The following is a 22,881-nucleotide window of genomic DNA, read 5'->3' on the forward strand; positions in this document are numbered from 1 at the left end:
ATTTACAACATGATTGTGCATGTCTTGTCTGCCTATCTTTCCCCTCAATTTTCCATATTTGTCTGTTTACTCTGCTCTTTACATAGATGATAAAGCTGCTCAACATTTCAGATGTTGGTGGTTGGTTGTCCGTAAAAGGTCCCTTGCGACATGCACATCAGGGATAGCATGCTGCATCTGTGAATCACATTGGTATTAAATAACCATTAGCAATGATAGGTTTCCCTGGCTAGATGAGCTGCTGCAACTCCAGACTGACTGGTTGTTTGTGACAATCTGTTTCTGCAGCTCTGTAAAACCCTCCTTTTCCTTGAAACCCCCCTTTCCGGTTCTCTGTTGGACTGCATCTGGCCTGTGAGGGAGATTAATCTTTGGAATATTGGCATTCGTTCCAAATTCTAGCATTCTACTTCTTCCTTTGTTGTGCAGCGTTCCAAAGTCAGGCTTGGCTTATACTGCATACTGCAATGAACCATGGAAAATTAACAACAAGTTATAACTTCATATGAATATAAGAAACTACCATTAACTCCAATAACACATGGCTCACATGTAGAAAAGTTTGTCTTCTCTCGTCAGCAGATTCTGTGGGGATTTCCTGCTTCAGTACCCTGAATGTCAACCATGTTTCAGTGTTGCTCCTTTCAGGGGTTTGTATATAAAACAAAGTCCTATGTTTAGGCCCTAATTATGACAGCATGGCCTGTGTTTGTGAGTTATGGAGGTGGTGCTTCCAAAGGACTGCTGTATGTATAAAGGTGAATGAGTCATCCCTGGAACGCCCACTGCTGCCAAGCCCTCAACACACAATACAACCACAGAGCTTGAAATGGGTTGTGCTTGACTGGTTTGTTAGCATACCTGTTTTCTTCAGACTTGGGGACTGGGTCATAAATAACTCGTAACCCTCTGAGTGAGTTATTATCCCTGGAACGCCCACTGCTGCCAAGCCCTCAACACACAACACAACACAACACAACCACAGTAGAGATCTTGAAGTGGGTTGTGCTTGACTGGTTTGTTAGCATACCTGTTTTCTTCAGACTCATAACCCTGTTTTCATCCTGACATGATATTGAGTGTCATATCCTGCAAAATATATGAGCCATATCCAAAATGGATATGGCTCATATACTTCTACTTAAATTTACGACAGTAGAGCAGACAGACTGAACTCTCAATGAACTGCCTGTGGAGCTTGGTGTGGATGGTCTAACATTGAATTAGACTAGAGTGAATGAAATAAGGACATGGAGGGTGTGTTCTGCAACAATGACACAGTGTCAGTGACATACCCTATTACATCATACTGGAAAATTCACAGTGATACTGCACGTCACCTAAAAGTGTATAACAGTGTAGTTGACCTTGACCTTGCGCATGTGTGTGTTGTGTGTGTGTTTCCAGGGGTACTAGATGATGAGGATGTCCGTGCGATGATGCACGGTTCCAACATGGTGAAGGTACGCTCCCAGAGGTGGCAGAAGAGCCGCAGCCTGCGTCTGCTGGAGGACGGGGTCACCGTGTGGTGTGAGTCCACCAAGAGCTCCCGCAAGGCCAAGGCACAACAGACCTGTGAGTATACCATGGGGGACGGAGGGGTGGAGGGAGGGGCCAGAGGAGGAGGGGAAAGGCGAGGTATGGGGAAGGAGGAGAGAAAAGAGAGGGGTGGGTGTGGAGAGAAAGGAGGCATAAGAGAGGAGAAGGAGAAAGGATACGGATGTGGATTAAGGGAGAGGGAGGGGAGAAGGTAGGTGTAGATTGAGAAGAAGGTTAGGGAGTGAGCAGAAAAGGAGAGAGGAGTGGGGATGGGGAGTGGTCACAAGAGGGGGATGTTTTGGTCTTTTTGATTTTCAGATTCTGAGGCTTTCGCGATAATTGGAAAGGAAGCCAATATCAGATTAGGAGAAGTAGCTTTGCATGAAGGGAAGACTATCTACAGGAAAATAATAATGTATAAACAAACGAACAGGACTTCCACAAGCACACTCCCTGTTCTAGCCTATTCAACCATCCTCTTAGACCTGATTCAGTAGATTAATTTAGCCAGCTCTTTGTCCTAAGCCGTTTGGGCTTTTCATGTTGGCCAACAATAATGCCCTCTTTTCTACATTTCCCTTTAATTATTAAAAGGAATACTATGATGTGAGCCAGGAATAAAGTCAGATGCTATAACCTGTGTAATTGAATGATACAGGTAACTGCCAAAATAATGGAAACACTTGAGTAAATGAGGGATACAAAGTATATTGAAAGCAGGTGCTGCCACATAGGTGTGGTTCCTGAGTTAATTAAGCAATTAACATCCCATCATGCTTAGGGTCATGTATAAAAATGCTTGGCATGCCATTATTTTGGCTACCATGGCTATGCCACCATAGGATGACAATGCCCCCATCCACAGGGCACGAGGTTTGGTGAGCATGAAAACGATGTAAACCATATGCCATGGCCGTCTCGGACACCAGATCTCAACCCAATTGAACACTTATGGGAGATTCTGGAGCGGCACCCGAGACAGCATTTTCCACCACCATCAACAAAACATCAAACGATGGAATTTCTCATTGAAGAATGGTGTTGCATCCCTCCAGTAGAGTTCCAAGGTGCATTGAAGCTGTTCTGGCTCGTGGTGGCCCAACGCCCTATTAAGACAATTTATGTTGGTGTTTCCTTTATTTTGGCAGTTACCTGTAGTAATGCATCCATATAGTACACACAGAAACGTCATACCTGCTAAAGGTTCACATCGGTCAACCACTGTTATAAAGAGGTATAAATGACACAATCTGCATTAGAAACAATGTACAGTACATAGACTTGTTATCCGTTGGCCTCAACATATTGGCTTACCTCAGCTCGCTAATCTTTTACAGGCAATGGGCCGATCAGAAAGGGAAGCTGGCACATCATATGAGTGCTCTAATGATTACGATCCCCTTAAAGAAAGAGAGAGGAAATGTTCACAATAATCCTAGATGTTTTGGCCCACTAGACTGTGGGAACGCTATTTCTACTCATAAAGTTTTGACCGCTTCCCCTCTCTCATATGCACATATACACACACATGTACACACACACTCAAACGCACGCACACACACACACGCACACACACACACACACACACACAGTTTTGCTATCCTTGTGGGGACCAATTAATTTATTTCCATCCAAAATCCTATTTTCCCTAACCCCTAACCCTAAATCTAACAGTAACCCTAACCTTAACCCTTAACCTAACTATAACCCTAACCTTAACCTTAACCCTAACCCTAAGCCTAACCTTAACCCCAAACCCCTAACCCTAAAACTATACCTAACTCCTAACCCTAACCCTAACCGTAACCCCTAACCCTAACCTTAATTCTAACCCTAACACTAATTGTAACCCTAACCCTAAACCTAACCCCTAAGCCTAAATGAACCTTTTTCCTTGTGGGGACCGGTGAAATGTCCCCAATTGTCCGAATCTTCCTTGTTTTGATATCCTTGTGAGTTCTGGTCCCCACAAGAATAGTAAAACCAAAAACACACACACAAAGCTCAATGGTTTAAGGAGAAGGAGAAGTGGGCAGCGGGTGAAGCGCTTGGGAGTCCTCAGGCCTCCTAAGCCAGTATTAAATCTCAGTATAGTTTAATAGATCTACACCTACAGGGTTTGCCTCTCAGATTGCTCTTGAAATATCCCTCCGGTAAATGAGAGGCCATGGCTCTGGCCCCTCTCCATGTTCCATAGGGCAAATATAGGGCTCCTCTGCCCTGCCCATAGGGATCTGATGACACAGCCTATTGATTGTTTTTGGCTTGATGAAGGATGTGTGTGTGTGTGTGTGTGTGTGTGTGTGCGCTTGTGCGCTTGTGTCAGATTATAGCCCTACCAAATGGGTAAACCTCTTTATGACTCCCAATTGCAGGGTTTGGCCGTGCCTTACCAACTACTACTACACTACTATAATTGAGATTGTCATTTAAAGAGTCTAAATGTCTCTGACACATATCATTTTATGAATTAGTGCTGGCGGTCCTTAGAGCTTTGGAGTTGCCGAAGTCAATCCACATTTTTTATTTTCATTTTTGAGTCATACTATACAAACATATTATACTAGTGATCTAGATAATACACATGCAAACACACCCACCTACACACAGAGTGGAAACATCACAGACAAGTTTATGTCCACTCAATTCCAAAGTCCAGTTAACGATTACAAGGTTTAAGAGGTGTTTTGTGACGGGTTATAAATGTCAAGGTCAGGAGAGTACATTCAACATGTCGACTCAGACGGCATACATCCACAGTGGTTCACTTCAAGTGGAACACAACACTTCCTTAATACCTTCTAACACCTACTAGTCTGAGTCTGATACCACTGCTGCTAACCTAACACACCCTGGGCTGGGAGGCAAGCTGAGTGGCAACGGTTCAGAATGGGATAATGCTGATGGGAGGTTGTATTTGCATGACCTCCTTGTACCGCTCTCTTTCTCTCTACCTTCATCTTTCTCTCTTTCTTTTTTGCTATCTCTCTTTCGCTCTCTCTTTCTCCTCTTTCTCTTTCTCTCTCTTTCACTTGTTGTACAATCCACCCCCACTATGTCACTTCAGCAAGGACTATTCCTTGGTCATGGAATTCAGATTATGTCCCAGTTCTCTCCCATCGCTGTCCCTCAGGGACCAAGGAAGCACCCGCTGCTGTGGGGAATGGATACGGCCAGAGCCATGTATTTAGAGAGTTGGGCCAATGCGGTTTCTGCATTATGATGAATTTACATGACACTTCAACATTCTATGGCAGCCATGTTAGCTCCCCATTAACATTGCATGGCGAATATGTAAACAATGCTATGTAACTAGATGTCTAGAATTAGAGCAATATTCAAAATTCTAAAAGTTGGCCATACTCTCAAATATACAGTGCCTTCGGAAAGTATTCAGATCCCTTGACTTTTTCCACATTTTGCTACGTTACAGCCTTATTCTAAAATTGATTAAAAAAGCAAAAACAGGTTTGTAGAAATGTTTGCAAATGTATTAAAAATAAAAACAGAAATACCTTATTTACATAAGTATTCAGACCCTTTTCTATGAGACTGGACATTGAGCCTCAGGTGCATCCTGTTTCCATTGATCATCCTTGAGATCTTTCTACAACTTGATTGGAGTCCACCTGTGGTAAATTCAATTGATTGGACATGATTTGGAAAGGCACACACCTGTCTATGTAAGGTCCCACAGTTGACAGTGCATGTCAGAGCAAAAACCAAGCCATGAGGTCGAAGAAATTGTCCATAGAGCTGCGAGACAGGATTGTGTCAAGGCACAGATCTGGGGAAGGGTACCAAAAAATGTCTGCAGCATTGAAGGTCCCCAAGAACACAGTGGCATCCATCATTCTTAAATGGAAGAAGTTTGAAAACACCACTTCTCTGCAGCACTTCACCAATCAGGCCTTTATGGTTGAGTGGCCAGACGGAAGCCACTGCTCAGTAAATGGAGTTTGCCAAAAGGTACCTAATGACTCTCAGACCATGAGAAACAAGATTCTCTGGTCTGATGAAACCAAGATTGAACTCTTTGGCCTCAATGCCAAGCGGCACATCTGGGGGAAACCTGGCACCATCCCTACGGTGAAGCATGGTGGTGGCATGCTATGGGGGTGTTTTTCAGCGGCAGGGACTGGGAGACTAGTCAGAATCGAGGCAAAGATGAACGGAGCAAAGTACAGAGAGATCCTTGATGAAAACCTGCTCCAGAGGATGTGTCAAGGGTTAGGGGTTCTATCTTTTCTGGAGAGACCTGAAAATAGATGTGCAGCAACGCTTCCCATCCATCCTGACAGAGCTTGAGAGGATCTGCAGAGAAGAATGGGAGAAACTCCCCAAATACAGGTGTGCCAAGCTTGTAGCGTCATACCCAAGAAGACTCAACGCCGTAATCGCTTCCAAAGGTGCTTCTACAAAGTAGTGAGTAAAGTGTCTGAATACTTATGTAAATGTGATATTTCCGTTTTTAATTTTTTTATAGATTTGCAAAAATATATAAAAACCTGTTTTTGCTTTGTCATTATGGGGTATTGTGTGTAGATTGATGAGGAAAAAAACAAATTGAATACATTTTAGAATAAGGCTGTAACCTAACAAAATGTGGGTCTGAATACTTTCCGAAGGCACTGCATGTCTCTCTGGATAAGGCCTCATGTACAGTAGGGTGAGAGGCCAGGTGGCTGGTGTGGGGGGTCAGGTGGTTGTGACGTCGTCTTCCCCCAACCAGGCCACAGTTAGAGCCAGTGTGACGGTGTTGCAGTATTACTTCAGTCGCACTCGGCTAACGCTACAGAACAACGACAGGCCACAGGAAAAAGGTAGGCTGACCACTTCAGCAGACAGCTACTGATAACACAAAATCGGCAGGCATCGAAGGAGTGTGTGTTGTCAAACACCCAAACACACAGAACGTATGCACGCTCATTAACACACACACACACACACACAAATGCTGACTACAGGTGGTCTCAAGGGCCTTTGGGGTCTGGCACCTGTAGCTCAGCATGATCCCCTCTGTTCAGATGGGCTTTAGAGAATATGCACCGCACTTAACACTTCGGCTGTGCCAGCCTCACACACATACACACACACACACACACACACACACACACACACACACACACACACACACACACACACACACACACACACACACACACACACAGCACACACACACACACACACGCACCACACTTTACCCTACTCTCAGCATTGAAATGTCATCCTTGTCATGGAGCGATGGGCAGGAATGTGTCAGTGATTTTGAGGAGGTGGAGAAGTGGGGGCTGTTCAACACAAAGAGGCCATTGTCAGAAGAGACAGTTGTCTAGTGGCTGCCCATGGCCCCTGGCTCTGGCACAGTCAGCCCTGTGGCTGAGCCATCGTTGGTCTGTGTGTCACTATCGAAAGCTGATCCCAGTGTAGAAAGGCACTGCTAAATGTACTTAAATAACCAACTGAATGATTTGAAAGCTACTCCACAAACCCAACCACAATTCCGGCTATTCAATTAATGATGGGATATGGGTTTGTTGTTGTAGTGGAGCTAGTCTTAGGTTTGAAACCTTCACCGGGCTCTATTCTGGATGTGGTGCAGGGAGGGTAATGGGGTAGTAGGCTGGTGTTGTGTTGCTGGGCAGCGGGTCAGCCATCACGTGTAAAGCCCTGCCCACTCCCTCGTCCCCAGCATAGGTTTCACCACAGATGTTACTGTTATAAATAAGAGCTGAAATACATGCTAATCTCTCTAAAAGTCAATGAGATGGCGTTCTTCTTTCTTCCTTTATCTCTTTACACACACAAACACCTCATGGCATTGGGCTAAAGGTCCACTTGAGTGTCAGTTTGACTGCTGTGCCCTGAGTGTCGTGGAGTTGCTAATTAAATTTGGACCTCGTCATGCAGATGAATGTAGGCCTGAGTCGTAAACATATTCTGCCGCCGCAGCTGACACAGGTCTGCGTCTGTACAGGTCGTATTATTTAAGAGCCAAATCAGGACCCCAGCACCGAGATGCCTTGTCACACTGCTACGTGGGTGTTACCACACTCCCCCTAGAGTTCACGACCTTTCAGCTCCAAGCCTCCCTCCAAGTTCCACCTGTTTTGGTGCCCTGTTTGAATTCTGTTTATTCCTACACCCAGATTGATACAATTTCTCTGTTTCTCCCACCGTCTCCTTTTCCACCACCCCTCCCCAACATCTCTCTGTGCCAGTCTCAGTGACAGAGGTGGAGTGTGTGCGTGAGGGCTGCCAGTCTGAGGCTCTGCGGAGGCTATCCGGGTCGGTACCAGAGAATCAGTGCTTCACGGTGGTGTTCAGAGGAGCCAGGAAGAGTCTGGACCTCCTCTGCCCCTGTGAGGAGGAGGCGAGGCACTGGGTCCGAGGGATTCGCACCCTGAAGGAACGCGTGGCCAACATGACCCAGAAGGAGAAACTGGACCAATATCCTTTACCCCCCGTGGCTCTTTGCTGCGCTGTGCCAGGCTGCCAGCCTTCGACCCAGAGTAAATATAGTGCAGGCTGGGCAGCCAGGATCGCTATGGTGACTGACTCTGAACATAACACTGTCACATGCACCATCCCGCATCCACAGCATACCTAAGATGTGCAGCATTGGCCCAGCAAAAAGCACTGTCTAAATATAGTCTGAACAAACATGATCCCTTGTATAGCCGCTGGGTTGTTAGCGACACGTACGACAGACACACTTGTGTAAAACGCAAAGCCAGATCTTTGTATCTCTGCTTATCTGTCACTGTTCATTTTCTGTTTACGTGTGTGGAGTCATGAGAACAGATAGAGGAGTAGGTGCTCTGGGACATGTCCAGACTAGTGCCTTGGCTTGTTATTGGGTAAGATTTGAGGTGCGGTTTTACACTGGCAGGGCCCAGCCATGTTTGCAGTAGACTGATGAAGACCAGCCTTGCAAAAGCTCTTATTGTTGTGTGTGTCCTGGAAGAGGGGGGTGTCATTTTGGCTCCTCTCTCTACATCAGCCCTGGGGGGTGTCATTTTGGCTCCTCTCTCTACATCAGCCCTGTGTTCATTAGAGGCCTTGGAGGAGGCTTTTAGTATTATGACATCAGATGGATGTTGGCACAACAGGACATGTGTGTCTATAGTCAACACACATCTGAATCATAGGCTTGGGTGTATTCCATTTCAATTCCTGGTAGTTGAATTAGACACGGCTATACAATTGATTCCTGGATTGCTGTGAATTAAGAAATGATGCAATTGACCCTTAACCATAGTTGGATGTGGGCTGTAATGTGCCTGTATACAGTATGCATGTGCATCAACTCTGCCTGTATGTATAGATGTGTTTTGTGTCAATAAATACTGTGTATATACCATAGTATGTACTTTTAAGGATGTGTTTAGGGTTAGGGGTTCGGTATGCTCTCCTTAACCCCCCACACCTGGATCCGTGGCTACCTGAAACGGGCGGATGAGAACGACGATGGGAAGATGAGTTATGACGAGGTCAAACGCCTGCTGCAGATGATCAACATAGACCTGAATGAACAGTACGCATGCTCACTATTCAAGGTGAGCACATACTGTATGTGTGTGCATGTGCGTATGTGTGTGAGCGAGATGTTGTTGTTGGTTGAGGGCCATTGTTTACACAGTATGCTGTGGAGTAGATTGGGGCTGCGTTTCACTCTCAGCCTGGAGTCTGTGTTCAATTACCAACCCAGTGGCAAGCCAACCAGGAGGCCCCTCGCTCTCTTTCTCACTCACAAACTCATACTCTCTCTCCTGCAATCTTCTCTCTACTGCTGTCTTTCTTTCTCCCCTGACGGTCTCATCCTCCCCCATCTTCCCCGCTCTCCTTCTCCCCCTCTCTCCCCTCCTCCCCATCTCTCTCCTTCTCCCCCTCTCTCCCCTTCTCCCCTTCTCCCCCCCTCTCTCCTTCTCTGTCTCCTTCTTCCCCTCTCTCCCCTTCTCCCCCGTCTCCTTCTCCCCCTCTCTCCCCTTCTCCCCCTCTCTCCTTCCTCCCATTCTCCCCCTCTCTCCTCCTCTCTCCTTCTTCCCCTCTATCCCCTTCTCCCCCGTCTCCTTCTCCCCCTCTCTCCTTCCTCCCATTCTCCCCCTCTCTCCCCTCTCTCCTCCTCTCTCCTTCTCCCCCTCTCTCCCTCCCCCCTCTCTCCCCTTCTCCCCCCTCTCTCCTTCTCCCCCCTCTCTCCCCTTCTTCCCCTCTCTCCTTATCCCCCTCTCTCCCTCTCTCCTTCTCCCCCTCTCTCCCATTCTTCCTCTCTCCCCATCCCCTTCTCAAATTATCAGGCAGCCAGTCATTTCTCCATAGTTGAGGATTACTGCTAGCTAAGTCTCTCAGCTCTCCTCTCCGTTAATGTCGAGTTGTTTTCCTGCTCCTTCCTTCACCATGTGATCTCCTTCTCCAACCCTGCCCAGCCCTCTCTTCAGACACTGAATATCAAACCAACAGTGTGCAGTGCAGTAATGTGTGGAGTGTATGTTTGTCTATGTGGTATGAATTATGGGAGTGGATGGGGTTGCTGGGCACTCCCATAACTAATCAGTTCACCCCCATAGATTTGATAATATAAACATGGCTCACCTATAAGAATTGAAGATATTAACTTTGATCCAGCCCGCTGTTTTTAGGGAACCCCTTTGAAAATGTGTGGAGGGGTTGTGCATGTGAGAGTGTTTTAATCAGATCAGCCCTAACCAAGGTCCTTGTCCGTCCGTTTGCCCTTCTGTCTGTGTCTTTTTTTTTTTTTTTTTTTTTCACCTTTATTTAACCAGGTAAGCCAGTTGAGAACAGGTTCTCATTTACAACTGCGACCTGGCCAAGATAAAGCAAAGTAGTGCAATAAAAACAACACAGAGTTACATATGGGGTAAAAAAAACATAAAGTCAGAAATACAACAGAAAATATATATACAGTGTGTGCAAATGTAGCAAGTTATGGAGGTAAGGCAATAAATAGGCTATAGTGCAGAATAATTACAATAGTATTAACACTGGAATGCTAGATGTGCAAGAGATTATGTGCAAATAGAGATACTGGGGTGCAAAAGAGCAAAATAAATAACAATATAGGGATGAGGTAGTTGGGTGGGCTAATTTCAGATGGGCTGTGTACAGGTGCAGTGATCGGTAAGGTGCTCTGACAACTGATGCTTAAAGTTATTGAGGGAGATAAGAGTCTCCAGCTTCAGAGATTTTTGCAATTCGTTCCAGTCATTGGCAGCAGAGAACTGGAAGGAATGGCGGCCAAAGGAGGTGTTGGCTTTGGGAATGACCAGTGAGATATACCTGCTGGAGCGCAGACTACGGGTGGGTGCTGCTATGGTGACCAATGAGCTAAGATAAGGCGGGGATTTGCCTAGCAGTGATTTATAGATGGCCTGGAGCCAGTGGGTTTGACGACGGACATGTAGTGAGGACCAGCCAACAAGAGCGTACAGGTCACAGTGGTGGGTAGTGTATGGGGCTTTGGAGACAAAACGGATGGCACTGTGATAGACTACATCCAATTTGCTGAGTAGAGTGTTGGAGGCTATTTTGTAAATGACATCGCCGAAGTCAAGGATTGGTAGGATAGTCAGTTTTACGAGGGCATGTTTGGCACCATGAGTGAAGGAGGCTTTGTTGCGAAATAGGAAGCCGATTCTAGATTTAACTTTGGATTGGAGATTCTTTATGTGAGTCTGGAAGTTGAGTTTACAGTCTAACCAGACACCTAGATATTTGTAGTTGTCCACATACTCTAGGTCCGACCCGTCGAGAGTGGTGATTCTAGTCGGGTGGGCGGGTGCTAGCAGCGTTCGATTGAAAAGCATGCATTTAGTTTTACTAGTGTTTAAGAGCAGTTGAAGGCTACTGAAGGATTGTTGTATGGCATTGAAGCTCGTTTGGAGGTTTGTTAACACAGTGTCCAATGAAGGGCCAGATGTATACAAAATTGTCATGAGCCTCTCACTCCACCGGGTTACCACCTTAATTTTCTTCCACTCTGCTCACCACTCTCTCTACTCAGCCTAACTAGCTCCACCTGTCCCTGCTCTGCTCGGCTCTAATTACTCTGCCAGCTGCGCTGCATTACCCACTAACCTCTCCCAGTATTTATAGCCCTGTCTTTCAGCTCTCCTTTGTCAGATCGTCTGCAAAGCTCACACCCGGAACCTGTTTGCTCGCGCTTCTGGCTCACCCTGGTTTTGTGACCCCGGACCTGCCTGGTTTTTGGATACTCTTCTGCCTCAGGAGATCCAGACCTGCTTCTGCCATTACGACTCCTGACTACTCTTCAATCCCGGTAACTCTGACCAGCCTTCTGCCTTGCTACTACGTATTTTGGATTTCCCTTGAACTGTACTGCTGCCTGGTTTCATTCCGCCCGTTGTGTCTGTGTTTCCTCCCCCCAGGACTTCTGGACCACCAACCACCGGCGTCATCGGACGCATCGCTGCCACTGGGGGAGGCACAGACCCAGCACATCGGACGGGATAACCCCTGGAGCCTTCACTCACTCCCTACATCCCTTTCCCCTTAAGTTTAAATAAACTTTCTGGTGTGTCGCAATTGTGGTCCTCTGGTCGTCTGTCTGAACCGTGACAGTACGATCTGACCATCATGGACTCAGCGCACACTTCCCCGACATGGAAACCGAAGAACCTGAGCAACCCACCGCCATGCTACGCCTGGAACACACTGAGAGAGAGCTAGGGCCGCATGAGCGGCGACATCACCTCTCTGCTTCAGGTCGGCCACCAACAGCATCAGCAGTTCCAGCAGCACCAGCAGCAGTCCCAGCAGCAGCAACAACAACTCGCCATGATCATTCAACTCCTCACCAACCTGACCCCAGCCAGTCTGCCCACCAGCCCTGCCCCCGAGTTACCTGCCCCGGTCATTGCAGCCGCTGCTCCGAACCCAAGATTGGAAACCCCGAGCGGTTCAACGGCGATTCAACCCAGGTCCGGCCATTCCTGACTAGCTGCCGACTTCAGTTCTCCTTGCAGCCAAGGACCTTCGCCACGGAGGGGGCTAAAGTTGGGTATGCCATCACTCACCTGACGGGCCGAGCTCGACTCTGGGGAACAGCAGAGTTCGAACGTCAAACCCCCGCATGTGCAACCTTCGACCGGTTTGCCGAGGAGATGCTGAAGGTGTTTGACCTGGATTCACCAACCGCAGAGGCGTCTCGTGAACTGTTCAGTATTCGACAAGGCAGACGTACAGTCGCAGACCATTCCATCGACTTCCGAACCCTGGCTAGACGAAGTTCTTGGAACACACCATCGTTGGTGGACGCGTTCTTCCATAGTTTGGCTGACTATATCAAGGACGAGTTGGTCTCCCAGGAACTGCCTTCCACTCTTGATGAAGCCATCGCACTGACTGTCAGGATCGACAGTAGGATACAGACCCGTCGTCGTGAGAGGGGGCGCCAAGGTCCACCTACTACCGGCATTCGGAGAGATCCGACTGGGTTCCTGTCATCTACTGCCACTCACCCAGGTCAGCTTGATCAGTCTGAGCCTATGGAGATTGGGCGAGCCTCTCTCACTCCTGCAGAGCGCCAGCGACGCTTCACCTCAAACCTCTGTCTCTATTGTGGAGGTGATGGACATCGTGTGGTAACCTGCCCTTTAAAGGGCCGAAGCTCACCGGGCATAGGGGAGTCCGGTTGAGTTCAATGACCATCCAGTCCTCCGACCGCAAACCCCTGCTGCAAGTTCACCTCCGCCTCCCTGACTCAACTCACACCCTGGCTGCTCTGGTGGATTCTGGCGCCGAAGCCAACATAATGGACATCAAGCTGGCACGCCAACTGGGACTGGAGAACCTCCGTTTGACACCTCCTATTCCTGCCCGGGCACTGGACGGACACTTACTCGGATCGGTCACTCATGTCACGGCCCCGGTCTCGATGGGTCTGTCCGGAAACCATCAAGAAACTATCCAGTTTCACCTGCTCCCCTCTCCAGGCCAACCCCTCATCCTGGGTTACCCATGGCTCCGCCCGGCACAACCCTCAGCTCGACTGGGTGACCGGGGTGATCAGGGAGTGGGGAGAGGACTGCCACCGAACCTGCCTGCTTGCCGCCGCACTACCCCCTCGGCCAGTACCTACTAACTCCGCTCCTGACCCCTCCAAGGACCCTGTGTCGATTCTGCCAAGTCCCTGCATCGTTGCAGCTCTGACCTGGGCTGTTGAGGAACAGGTGCTGGAGGCTCTCCGTAACCAGCCAGGTCCCAGCACTTGCCCAGCTGACCGCCTTTTTGTCCCCGAAGACCTGAGGTCCCAGGTCGTTCAGTGGGGACATGACTCCCGCCTAGCTTGTCACCCTGGCTCCACCCGCACTTACAACCTGCTCGCCCAGAGGTTCTGGTGGCCCTCTCTGAGGAAGGATGTACGGGAATTCGTCCAAGCCTGCCCCATCTGCAACCAACACAAGTCGTCCTGCCAGCCCCCCAGCCGGATTGCTGCAGCCCCTGCCTGTGCCCAGGAGTCCGCTGGTCCCTGCTGCGCCTTGTCCTCCTCCTCCACGGCTCGTCGATGGTGGTCTGGTTTACACCGTCCGCCGCCTGCTTCGGTCCAGACGGAGGGGTAGGGGGTCTCCAGTACCTCATTGACTGGGAGGGCTATGGACCTGAGGAAAGGACCTGGGTGCCAGCTAGTCGGATTGTGGATAGGACTCTCATCACCGCTTTCCACCAACGGCATCCTGATCAACCTGCAATCCGTAGGGGGCCGCCCCAGAGGGGTCTCTAACCGTCCTGCCCGCTCGGCTTCCTGTCCTGTGCCTGATCCGGTCTCGGGACCTGTCCCATCTCCCCGACCACGGCCCTCCGGCTTCCTCCGAGGATGAGGACGTTCACTCGGACCGTTCGGAGGAGTTCTAGCCCTCCTCCGGCTCCCCTCCTCCCGCCCGGCGTGGTGTTGCTCTTGGGACTTCTGGGGCCGTCCCTTGGGGGGTTCTGTCATGAGCCTCTCACTCCACCGGGTTACCACCTTAATTTTCTTCCACTCTGCTCACCACTCTCTCTACTCAGCCTAACTAGCTCCACCTGTCCCTGCTCTGCTCGGCTCTAATTACTCTGCCAGCTGCGCTGCATTACCCACTAACCTCTCCCAGTATTTATAGCCCTGTCTTTCAGCTCTCCTTTGTCAGATCGTCTGCAAAGCTCACACCCGAACCTGTTTGCTCGCGCTTCTGGCTCACCCTGGTTTTGTGACCCCGGACCTGCCTGGTTTTTGGATACTCTTCTGCCTCAGGAGATCCAGACCTGCTTCTGCCATTACGACTCCTGACTACTCTTCAATCCCGGTAACTCTGACCAGCCTTCTGCCTTGCTACTACGTATTTTGGATTTCCCTTGAACTGTACTGCTGCCTGGTTTCATTCCGCCCGTTGTGTCTGTGTTTCCTCCCCCAGGACTTCTGGACCACCAACCACCGGCGTCATCGGACGCATCGCTGCCACTGGGGGAGGCACAGACCCAGCACATCGGACGGGATAACCCCTGGAGCCTTCACTCACTCCCTACATCCCTTTCCCCTTAAGTTTAAATAAACTTTCTGGTGTGTCGCAATTGTGGTCCTCTGGTCGTCTGTCTGAACCGTGACACAAAATGGTGTCGTCTGCGTAGAGGTGGATCTGAGAGTCACCAGCAGCAAGAGCGACATCATTGATATACACGGAGAAAAGTGTCGGCCCAAGAATTGAACCCTGTGGCACCCCATAGAGACTGCCATAGGTCCAGACAACAGGCCCTCCGATTTGACACACTGAACTCTATCTGAGAAGTAGTTGGTGAACCAGGCGAGGCAGTCATTTGAGAAACCAAGGCTATTTAGTCTGCCAATAAGAATGCGGTGGTTGACAGAGTCGAAAGCCTTGGCCAGGTCGATGAAGACGGCTGCACAGTACTGTCTATTATCAATCGCGGTTATAATATCGTTTAGGACCTTGAGCGTGGCTGAAGTGCACCCGTGACCAGCTCGGAAACCGGATTGCATAGCGGAGAAGGTACGGTGGTATTCGAAATGGTCGATGATCTGTTTGTTAACTTGGCTTTCGAATACTTTCGAAAGGCAGGGCAGGATGGATATAGGTCTGTAGCAGTTTGGATCTAGAGTGTCACCCCCTTTGAAGAGGGGGATGACCGCGGCAGCTTTCCAATCTCTGGGGATCTCAGACGTTATGAAAGAGAGGTTGAACAGACTAGTAATAGGGGTTGCGACAATTTCGGCGGCTAGTTTTAGAAAGAAAGGGTCCAGATTGTCTAGCCCAGCTGATTTGTAGGGGTCCAGATTTTGCAGCGCTTTCAAAACATCAGCTGTCTGAATTTGTGTGAAGGAGAAGCGGGGGGGCATGGGCAAGTTGCAGCAGAGGGTGCAGAGTTGGTGGCCGGGTTAGTGGTAGCCAGATGGAAAGCATGGCCAGCTGTAGCAAAATGCTTGTTGAAATTCTCGATTATTGTAGATTTATCGGGTGGTGATAGTGTTTCCTAGCCTCAGTGCAGTGGGCAGCTGGGAGGAAGTGCTCTTATTCTCCATGGACTTTACAGTGTCCCAAAACTTTTTTGGAGTTAGTGCTACAGGAAGCAAATTTCTGTTTGAAAAAGTTAGCCTTTGCTTTCCTGACTGCTTGTGTATATTGGTTCCTAACTTCCCTGAAAAGTTGCATATCGCGGGGGCTATTTGATGCTAATGCTGTACGCCACAGGATGTTTTTGTGCTGGTCAAGGGCAGTCAAGTCTGAGGAGAACCAGGGGCTATATCGGTTCTTAGTTCTGTATTTTTGAATGGGGCATGTTTATTTAAGATTGAGAGGAAATTACTTTTAAGGAACAACCAGGCATCCTCTACTGACGGAATGAGATCTATATCCATCCAGGATACCTGGGCCAGGTCAATTAGGAAGGCCTCCTCGCTAAAGTGTTTTAGGGAGCGTTTGACAGTGATGAGGGGTGGTCGTTTGACCGCGGACCCGTTACGGACGCAGGCAATAAGGCAGTGATCGCTGAGATCCTGGTTGAAGACAGCTGAGGTGTATTTAGAGGGTGTGTTAGTCAGGATGATATCTATGAGGGTACCCATGTTTACGGATTTAGGGTTGTACCTGGTAGGTTCGTTGATAATTTGCGTGAGGTTGAGGGCATCTAGCTTGGATTGTAGGATGGCTGGGGTATTAAGCATATCCCAATTTAGGTCACCAAGCAGTACAAACTCTGAGGATAAATGGGGGGCAATCAATTCACATATGGTGTCCAGGGCACAGCTGGGGGCTGAGGGGGGTCTGTAGCAAGCGGCAACAGTGAGAGACTTATTTCTGGAAAGGTGGATTTTTAGAAGTAGAAGCTCAAACTGTTTGGGCACAGACCTGGATAGTATGATAGAGCTCTGCAGGCTATCTCTACAGTAGATTGCAACTCCACTCCCTCCCTCTCCTCTGTCTGTCCCTCCTTTTCCTCTGTCTGTCCTCTGTCTGTCCATCCATCCCGCTCAGAAAGCTGACCGGTCGTGTGATGGCCGTCTGGACCACGTAGAGATCGAGGAGTTCTGCAGGGAGCTGATGAGGCGGCCGGAGCTGGACGCGGTGTTCAGACACTACTCTGGTAACGGCTGTGTTCTGTCCACCGCTGAGCTGAGAGACTTCCTGGGAGACCAGGGGGAGGACGCATCACTGATCCACGCTCAGAGCCTCATCCGCACCTACGAGCTCAACGACTGGGGTAGGCCGAAGAAACACTGAACATCATTTTAGCCTTGGATTTGTACATTTTAGTCATTTAGCAGACGCTCTTATCCAGAGTGACTTACAGTAGTGAGTGCATACATTTTCATACTTTTTTCATACTGCATTCCTTACATTCACTGTGCTTTTATTTATCTGAATGTTTTATGAATTTATATTTTACATATTTAATTGCTGCAAATTCAGGGCCAGTTCTGCACCTGACTTTATTTTTCCACAATCATACGAGCATGTCTATACCAGTCTATGCCTGTTCATAATGGTCCTCTGTAGCTCAGCTGGTAGAGCACGGCGCTTGTAACGCCAAGGTAGTGGGTTCGATCCCTGGGACCACCCATACACAAAAATGTATGCACGCATGACTGTAAGTCGCTTTGGATAAAAGCGTCTGCTAAATGGCATATTATTATTATTATTATTATTATAATCCTCACAAAAGGTAGATGATTTGATGTGCAACTCCTCCCTGCAGCCCAGAAGAACCAGTTCATGACCCAGAATGGCTTCACAATGTACATGCTGTCCCTGGAGAACGATGTGTTTAACCCTGACCACACCAGGGTACACCAGGACATGACCAGACCCCTGGCCCACTATTTCATCTCATCCTCACACAACACCTACCTCACCAAGGATCAGGTCACCAGTGCCAGCAGTGCTGAGCCATACATCAGGTATTGAATACACACACATGCACACACACAAACACACATATGAATGCTCATAGACACACACACATAAACACACATGCACACATGCATATGCATGCACACGGGCATACACACACACACACACACCCTAAGAATATGTACTGTGTGAACCAGAGCTCTGAACCAGGGCTGTCGCTGTGTGGAACTGGATTGTTGGGACGGGGACAAAGGAGAGCCTGTCATCTATCATGGACACACCCTTACTTCTAAAGTGCCCTTCAAAGAGGTAATCGAGACCATCGCCCAGTATGCCTTCAAGGTGAGCAATTTCTTTTTTTTATTACACACCTGGCCTGTAAGACCCTCTTAGTGGGTTGGGGGGATGGTGGACAGATGGTTGTGTGGTTTATAAGGAGGCCAAATGTTTCACCTTAACCATCCATATGTCTTCCGTATGTGACTCTTTATGGAAAGCAAAGTATTCCTCATCTAAACAAAATAAAGTTGTCAAGTAAATAGCAGCAGGCCAATGGAAGAAAACAAATCTAGACTATTAACTTTTTGCCTCTGCTGATGTTCAGTTCAAGCTACGGTCATAGTCTTGGCTCAGAGTCTAATAAAACGATAGGCTGTCCAACAGCTTCCTGGCTTATTACCTAAGGAGCTTATGGTTTCTCTTACATTTTAATGAGTGGCCTCTTATGAACCAACCCTTGTTTTTTCCCGTAGGCCTCCCCATACCCCCTGATCCTGTCCCTTGAGAACCACTGTACGGTTGAGCAGCAGGCGGTCATGGCCCGACACCTGCGCACCATCCTGGGCAAGAGGCTGCTCACCAAACCCCTCAACAACCAGCCTCTGAAGGACCTGCCCTCTCCTGAGGTACGACACACACCCCTGTCCCCAGCTCTCTACTCACCCCTGTCCCCAGCTCTCTACTCACCCCTGTCCCTAGCTCTCTACTCACACCTGTCCCCTTCTGTCTAAGAAACCTGTTGTCCTTTTCTGCTCTCTCTCCCATCCCTTGCATGTTTATGGAACGATTGTGGAATATTAACAGGAATATTAACATATGCTTTTCAGTGTTTTGAAGCATCTTTGTCTTGCCTCTGCAGGAGCTGAGGGGTCGTATCCTGGTGAAGGGGAAGAAGGATGTTCATCACCTGAGCCAGCTGGGGAAGACCAGCAGCTTTGATACCAGCTCGGACGACGAGGCATCAAGCAGCAACAAAAAGGACAAAAAGGACCCTGCCAAGGTGCTACATATTTACCTTTCATGTGACTGAGACAGCACTGTAAGTCTACAGAAATTGATTAGGAACATACTGTATATCAAGCATTTCTCATGTGCACTCTGTGTTGCTGTCTCAGGCGGTCTCATCTAAGCTGAGCCCAGAGCTGTCTGAACTGGTGGTGTACTGTCGAAGTGTCCCCTTCCGCGGGTTCCAACACTCTGCCCAGAAACCACCTGATGAATTGTCATCCTTCAATGAGAATGACGCCCTCAAACACATCAAGGACACAGGCAAGGGGCTTAGGAAGACATAACTCGAACAGAACAGTTTTCTGTGAATCAGTTCCTGTTGAGATCCTATAATGACTCATAGTTCTTACTGGCACTGTAGTTGTAGAGAAAGTCCTTGTATACACAGGTGCATTTGTGCATCATATTGTTGTGCATATTTGTGTGTGTCAGTCTTTTTATTTGCGTTTGAGGTATTGTGATGGATCTCTTACCCTCTCCTCTCATCACCTTCCAGGAAAGCTGTTTGTCAGACACAACAGCAGGCAGCTGAGCCGGATCTACCCCTCCGGGCAGCGCCTCCAGTCCTCCAACTACGACCCCCAGGATATGTGGAACGGCGGCTGCTCGATGGGTTAGCACTCTGGGCTGGAGGGGGGTGGGAGGTGGGGGGTGGGATGGAGGAAGGAGTTGGTACAAGTGGCTCATTTATTTAACATTATCTAGCCTGGAAGTCCCTGGAGATGGAAAGCTATTTTACATTGGGCCTCCACTGAGAGCATTGCAAATGTTTGGTATGAGCCTCCTATTCCTCACTCCGCTTGTCATAATAACTAACCTCACATTGCTTCCTGGTAAAGTGTGTTCTGTTGTTCATGTGTTGCGGTATGTTGTTGTTGTCTCTTTTCACACTCCTGTCTGTCCTCTCTCTCTCTCTCTCTCACTCTCTCTCCCTCTCTCTCTTTCTCTCTATGCAGTGGCTCTGAATTTCCAGACTCCAGGGGAGCAGATGGATCTGAACCAGGGCCGCTTCCTGCCTAACGGCCGCTGTGGATACATCCTCAAACCCAGCTTCCTGTGCAGCCCCAGCTCCAACTTCAACCCAGAGATCACAGGAGGCGGGCCAGGTCACATCCCCACACAGTTCACCATACGGGTGAGAAACCTGCTGGGAATCTGATTCTGTTGTGGTGGTGTATATGTGGTAACTGCCTTGTTGGAATAGTAGTGCACATTTTAGTTAGCAGTGGTATGGAAACAGACCAAGGTAGTAAACTACTTCACCTTATTAGTCATTTTGTAAAATCATTTAAATAATTGTCATATTAGAATTTGATATACAAAGGCACAAAAAGTAATTGGGGGGATTTTGTGTTCAGATAATATCAGCACAGCAGCTACCTAAGATCAACACAGACAAGCCCAACTCCATTGTGGACCCGCAGGTGTGGGTGGAAATTCACGGGGTGGCCATTGATAATTCCAGAGACAAAACCCACCGAATCGACAACAATGGTAACCTTCCACTCATCTATTGCACATCTATTATACTCCCCTTAAAGAAATGGATAACAAGGGTTGTATACACCCTTGAATTCACATATGAACCATATTAGAAGAGCATAATAGTACTAGGAACATTTGACATTTTACCATGAATTAACATAAGTATTCCAGGGCACCTGTATGACTCCCACCACCCACAGCACTATTCCACACAGAAAATTGATCAGGAACATTATTCTGCACTCCCATATTTATCTTTACCATAATGATAATGAAACATGATAGCTACCCCAGCTACTACATTATCTTTTCTCAGTGCAGTTATTCTGAGACATGCAAGTACCAGAGAAGGAGTACCAGAAAATGATACTTCTCGTGTAGAGCTCCATTATCCCGGTCTGTGGAGTAGTTTCAGGCTGTGAATGGTGGTGGATGGCAGTGTCTGACAGCTCTCCTATGCCCCCTGCAGGTTTTAACCCACGCTGGGACAGCACTTTGAGCTTCCAGCTGCAGGTCCCTGAGCTGGCCCTGGTACGCTTTGTAGTGGAAGACCATGACCACAAAGCCAAGAACGACTTTGTGGGCCAGTACACCTTGCCCTTCACCAGCCTCCGCACAGGTACTAGGAGACTGTCTCTGTATTGTAGGCGTGTTTGTGGAGATAGTGTATCTGTGTGTGACACTGACACCAGTGACTCTATTTCTCTCTAGGTTACCGCCATGTCCACTTGCTGAAGGCAGATGGCTCCAGCCTCTCTCCTTCCACCCTTTTCATCCATGTCAAGGTGTCCCGTAAGGGGGTCCCCATCAAGACTGTGTCCGAGCGCATGGCCTTGGCCAAGAGTAAGGGCAAAGCATGACCCCCATCTACCTGAACTAGTGCCACACTTATCTGATAAGCGTCATGCTTATTTCATCTTGGGGGGGGAGTCTCCCTAATTGGGGTGAAAAGGACAAGCTGCTGCCTGCCTATGTACTAGTGCTCATCTCATACACCCAATTTAGAGTTGGCAGGACCTATAAGGCTCCCTGGCTACAGAGGGGAAGACATCAGTCCTCCTCAGTCAAACCTGGATGGGAGTCTTGCCGAATATGTTGGCTGGGAGAGAAACTCTCTGGCATGTTGCTGTTGTGAGAGTATTCTGTACTCTGTCGTCAGTGTATTCAGAGTGTTCGTGTCTGTTTCCATAGAGACATGACTCTGGCACTGACCTGTTTTACACCAGAACTCTACCTGGCAGCCGTCTGCTTATTATGAAGCCGATATAGAGTTTTTATTTCACTCAAAGCCACGTCTGTGTCCTGGAGTCCCTGTAGCAGATCATTAAGACGTTTCCCTTTTTTTTAAACATATTTAAAGTTAAGAAATATTGAACTTTTTTGCTACTTTTAGCTGATGTGTGGTGAGCGTTCTGGCACAAAAATGCATCACCCAGGTGGGTGCCGCACATTGATGGTGGATGAGGTGAGTTTCCCCCTACTATGTAAAGCTCTTTGAGTACCTCAGTTGGTAGAAAAGCGCTATATAAATCCAATCAATTATTATTACTTTTTTACTATTACAGAATATTATGTTTGTAACTTATAAACGTGTTTTATCAGGTAAAGACTTGTAGTTGAGCTCCTTTTTCCAGGACAATGATAGTGTTATATGACTACATTTCCTCTGTAAATTAAGTCTAGGTGTTGTGTCACACCTGGGATGACACAGCCCAAATACTGAATGAACGCCTTAACCTTAGTGACAGAATTTATACATTTCAACACTTAATGTTTTTGTAATGTGTTTGCAACAAATTGTGTTTGTTGCAATTGATGAAACACACTTCTTTCAGTGTGCAATTGCTGATAGAGGTTTTTAGATTATATTGAACATTGTTGTAAAATGTTATATTCTAATGTAGTTACAGTATTCTAATTCTCTCAGTAAAATGAGTACTGTATGTACTTTCTCTGACACTAACTTCCTTTAGCTTAATAAAAACAGCATCAAAGTCACAGAGGGTCAAATCAAGACTAAAGCAATTAACCATGATTATATTGTATACGTATAATTGAAGAATTAGCTTTCATGAATTTCCAAGGTCAGTTTTCATTTTGATGAAGTAATCCATAATGCACTAGTAGAATGTATTGTTGCTGGACTTTATTATTTGTATTATTTTGTCTGGTCATCTAAATTTAAATTACTGTA

The 22,881-nt window shown here is 47.8% G+C and overlaps 1 protein-coding gene across 1 annotated transcript; it reads left to right on the forward strand.

The window, feature by feature from the left end:
* Nucleotides 1-1,250: 1,250 nt before the first annotated feature.
* Nucleotides 1,251-22,153, forward strand: plcd3a (phospholipase C, delta 3a). The gene is made up of 15 exons (XM_045213649.1): nt 1,251-1,257; nt 1,408-1,575; nt 7,761-7,989; nt 8,969-9,098; nt 17,040-17,265; nt 17,761-17,962; nt 18,113-18,257; nt 18,668-18,820; nt 19,054-19,194; nt 19,310-19,463; nt 19,699-19,815; nt 20,159-20,337; nt 20,561-20,696; nt 21,157-21,306; nt 21,399-22,153. Exons 1-15 carry the CDS (start codon nt 1,251-1,253, stop codon nt 21,545-21,547), a joined length of 2,286 nt encoding a protein of 761 aa, XP_045069584.1. The 3' UTR covers nt 21,548-22,153.
* Nucleotides 22,154-22,881: the final 728 nt, after the last annotated feature.

This window comes from Coregonus clupeaformis, unplaced genomic scaffold (genome assembly GCF_020615455.1).
Source record: "Coregonus clupeaformis isolate EN_2021a unplaced genomic scaffold, ASM2061545v1 scaf0136, whole genome shotgun sequence".
NCBI lineage: Eukaryota > Metazoa > Chordata > Actinopteri > Salmoniformes > Salmonidae > Coregonus > Coregonus clupeaformis.

Excerpts from the sequence above, each read along its gene's own strand:
- plcd3a (XM_045213649.1), top strand. Across the intron at positions 19,195-19,309 it reads ACAAAAAGGACCCTGCCAAG|GCGGTCTCATCTAAGCTGAG; the intron begins GTGCTACATATT and ends TTGCTGTCTCAG. Across the intron at positions 20,697-21,156 it reads CCACCGAATCGACAACAATG|GTTTTAACCCACGCTGGGAC; the intron begins GTAACCTTCCAC and ends TGCCCCCTGCAG.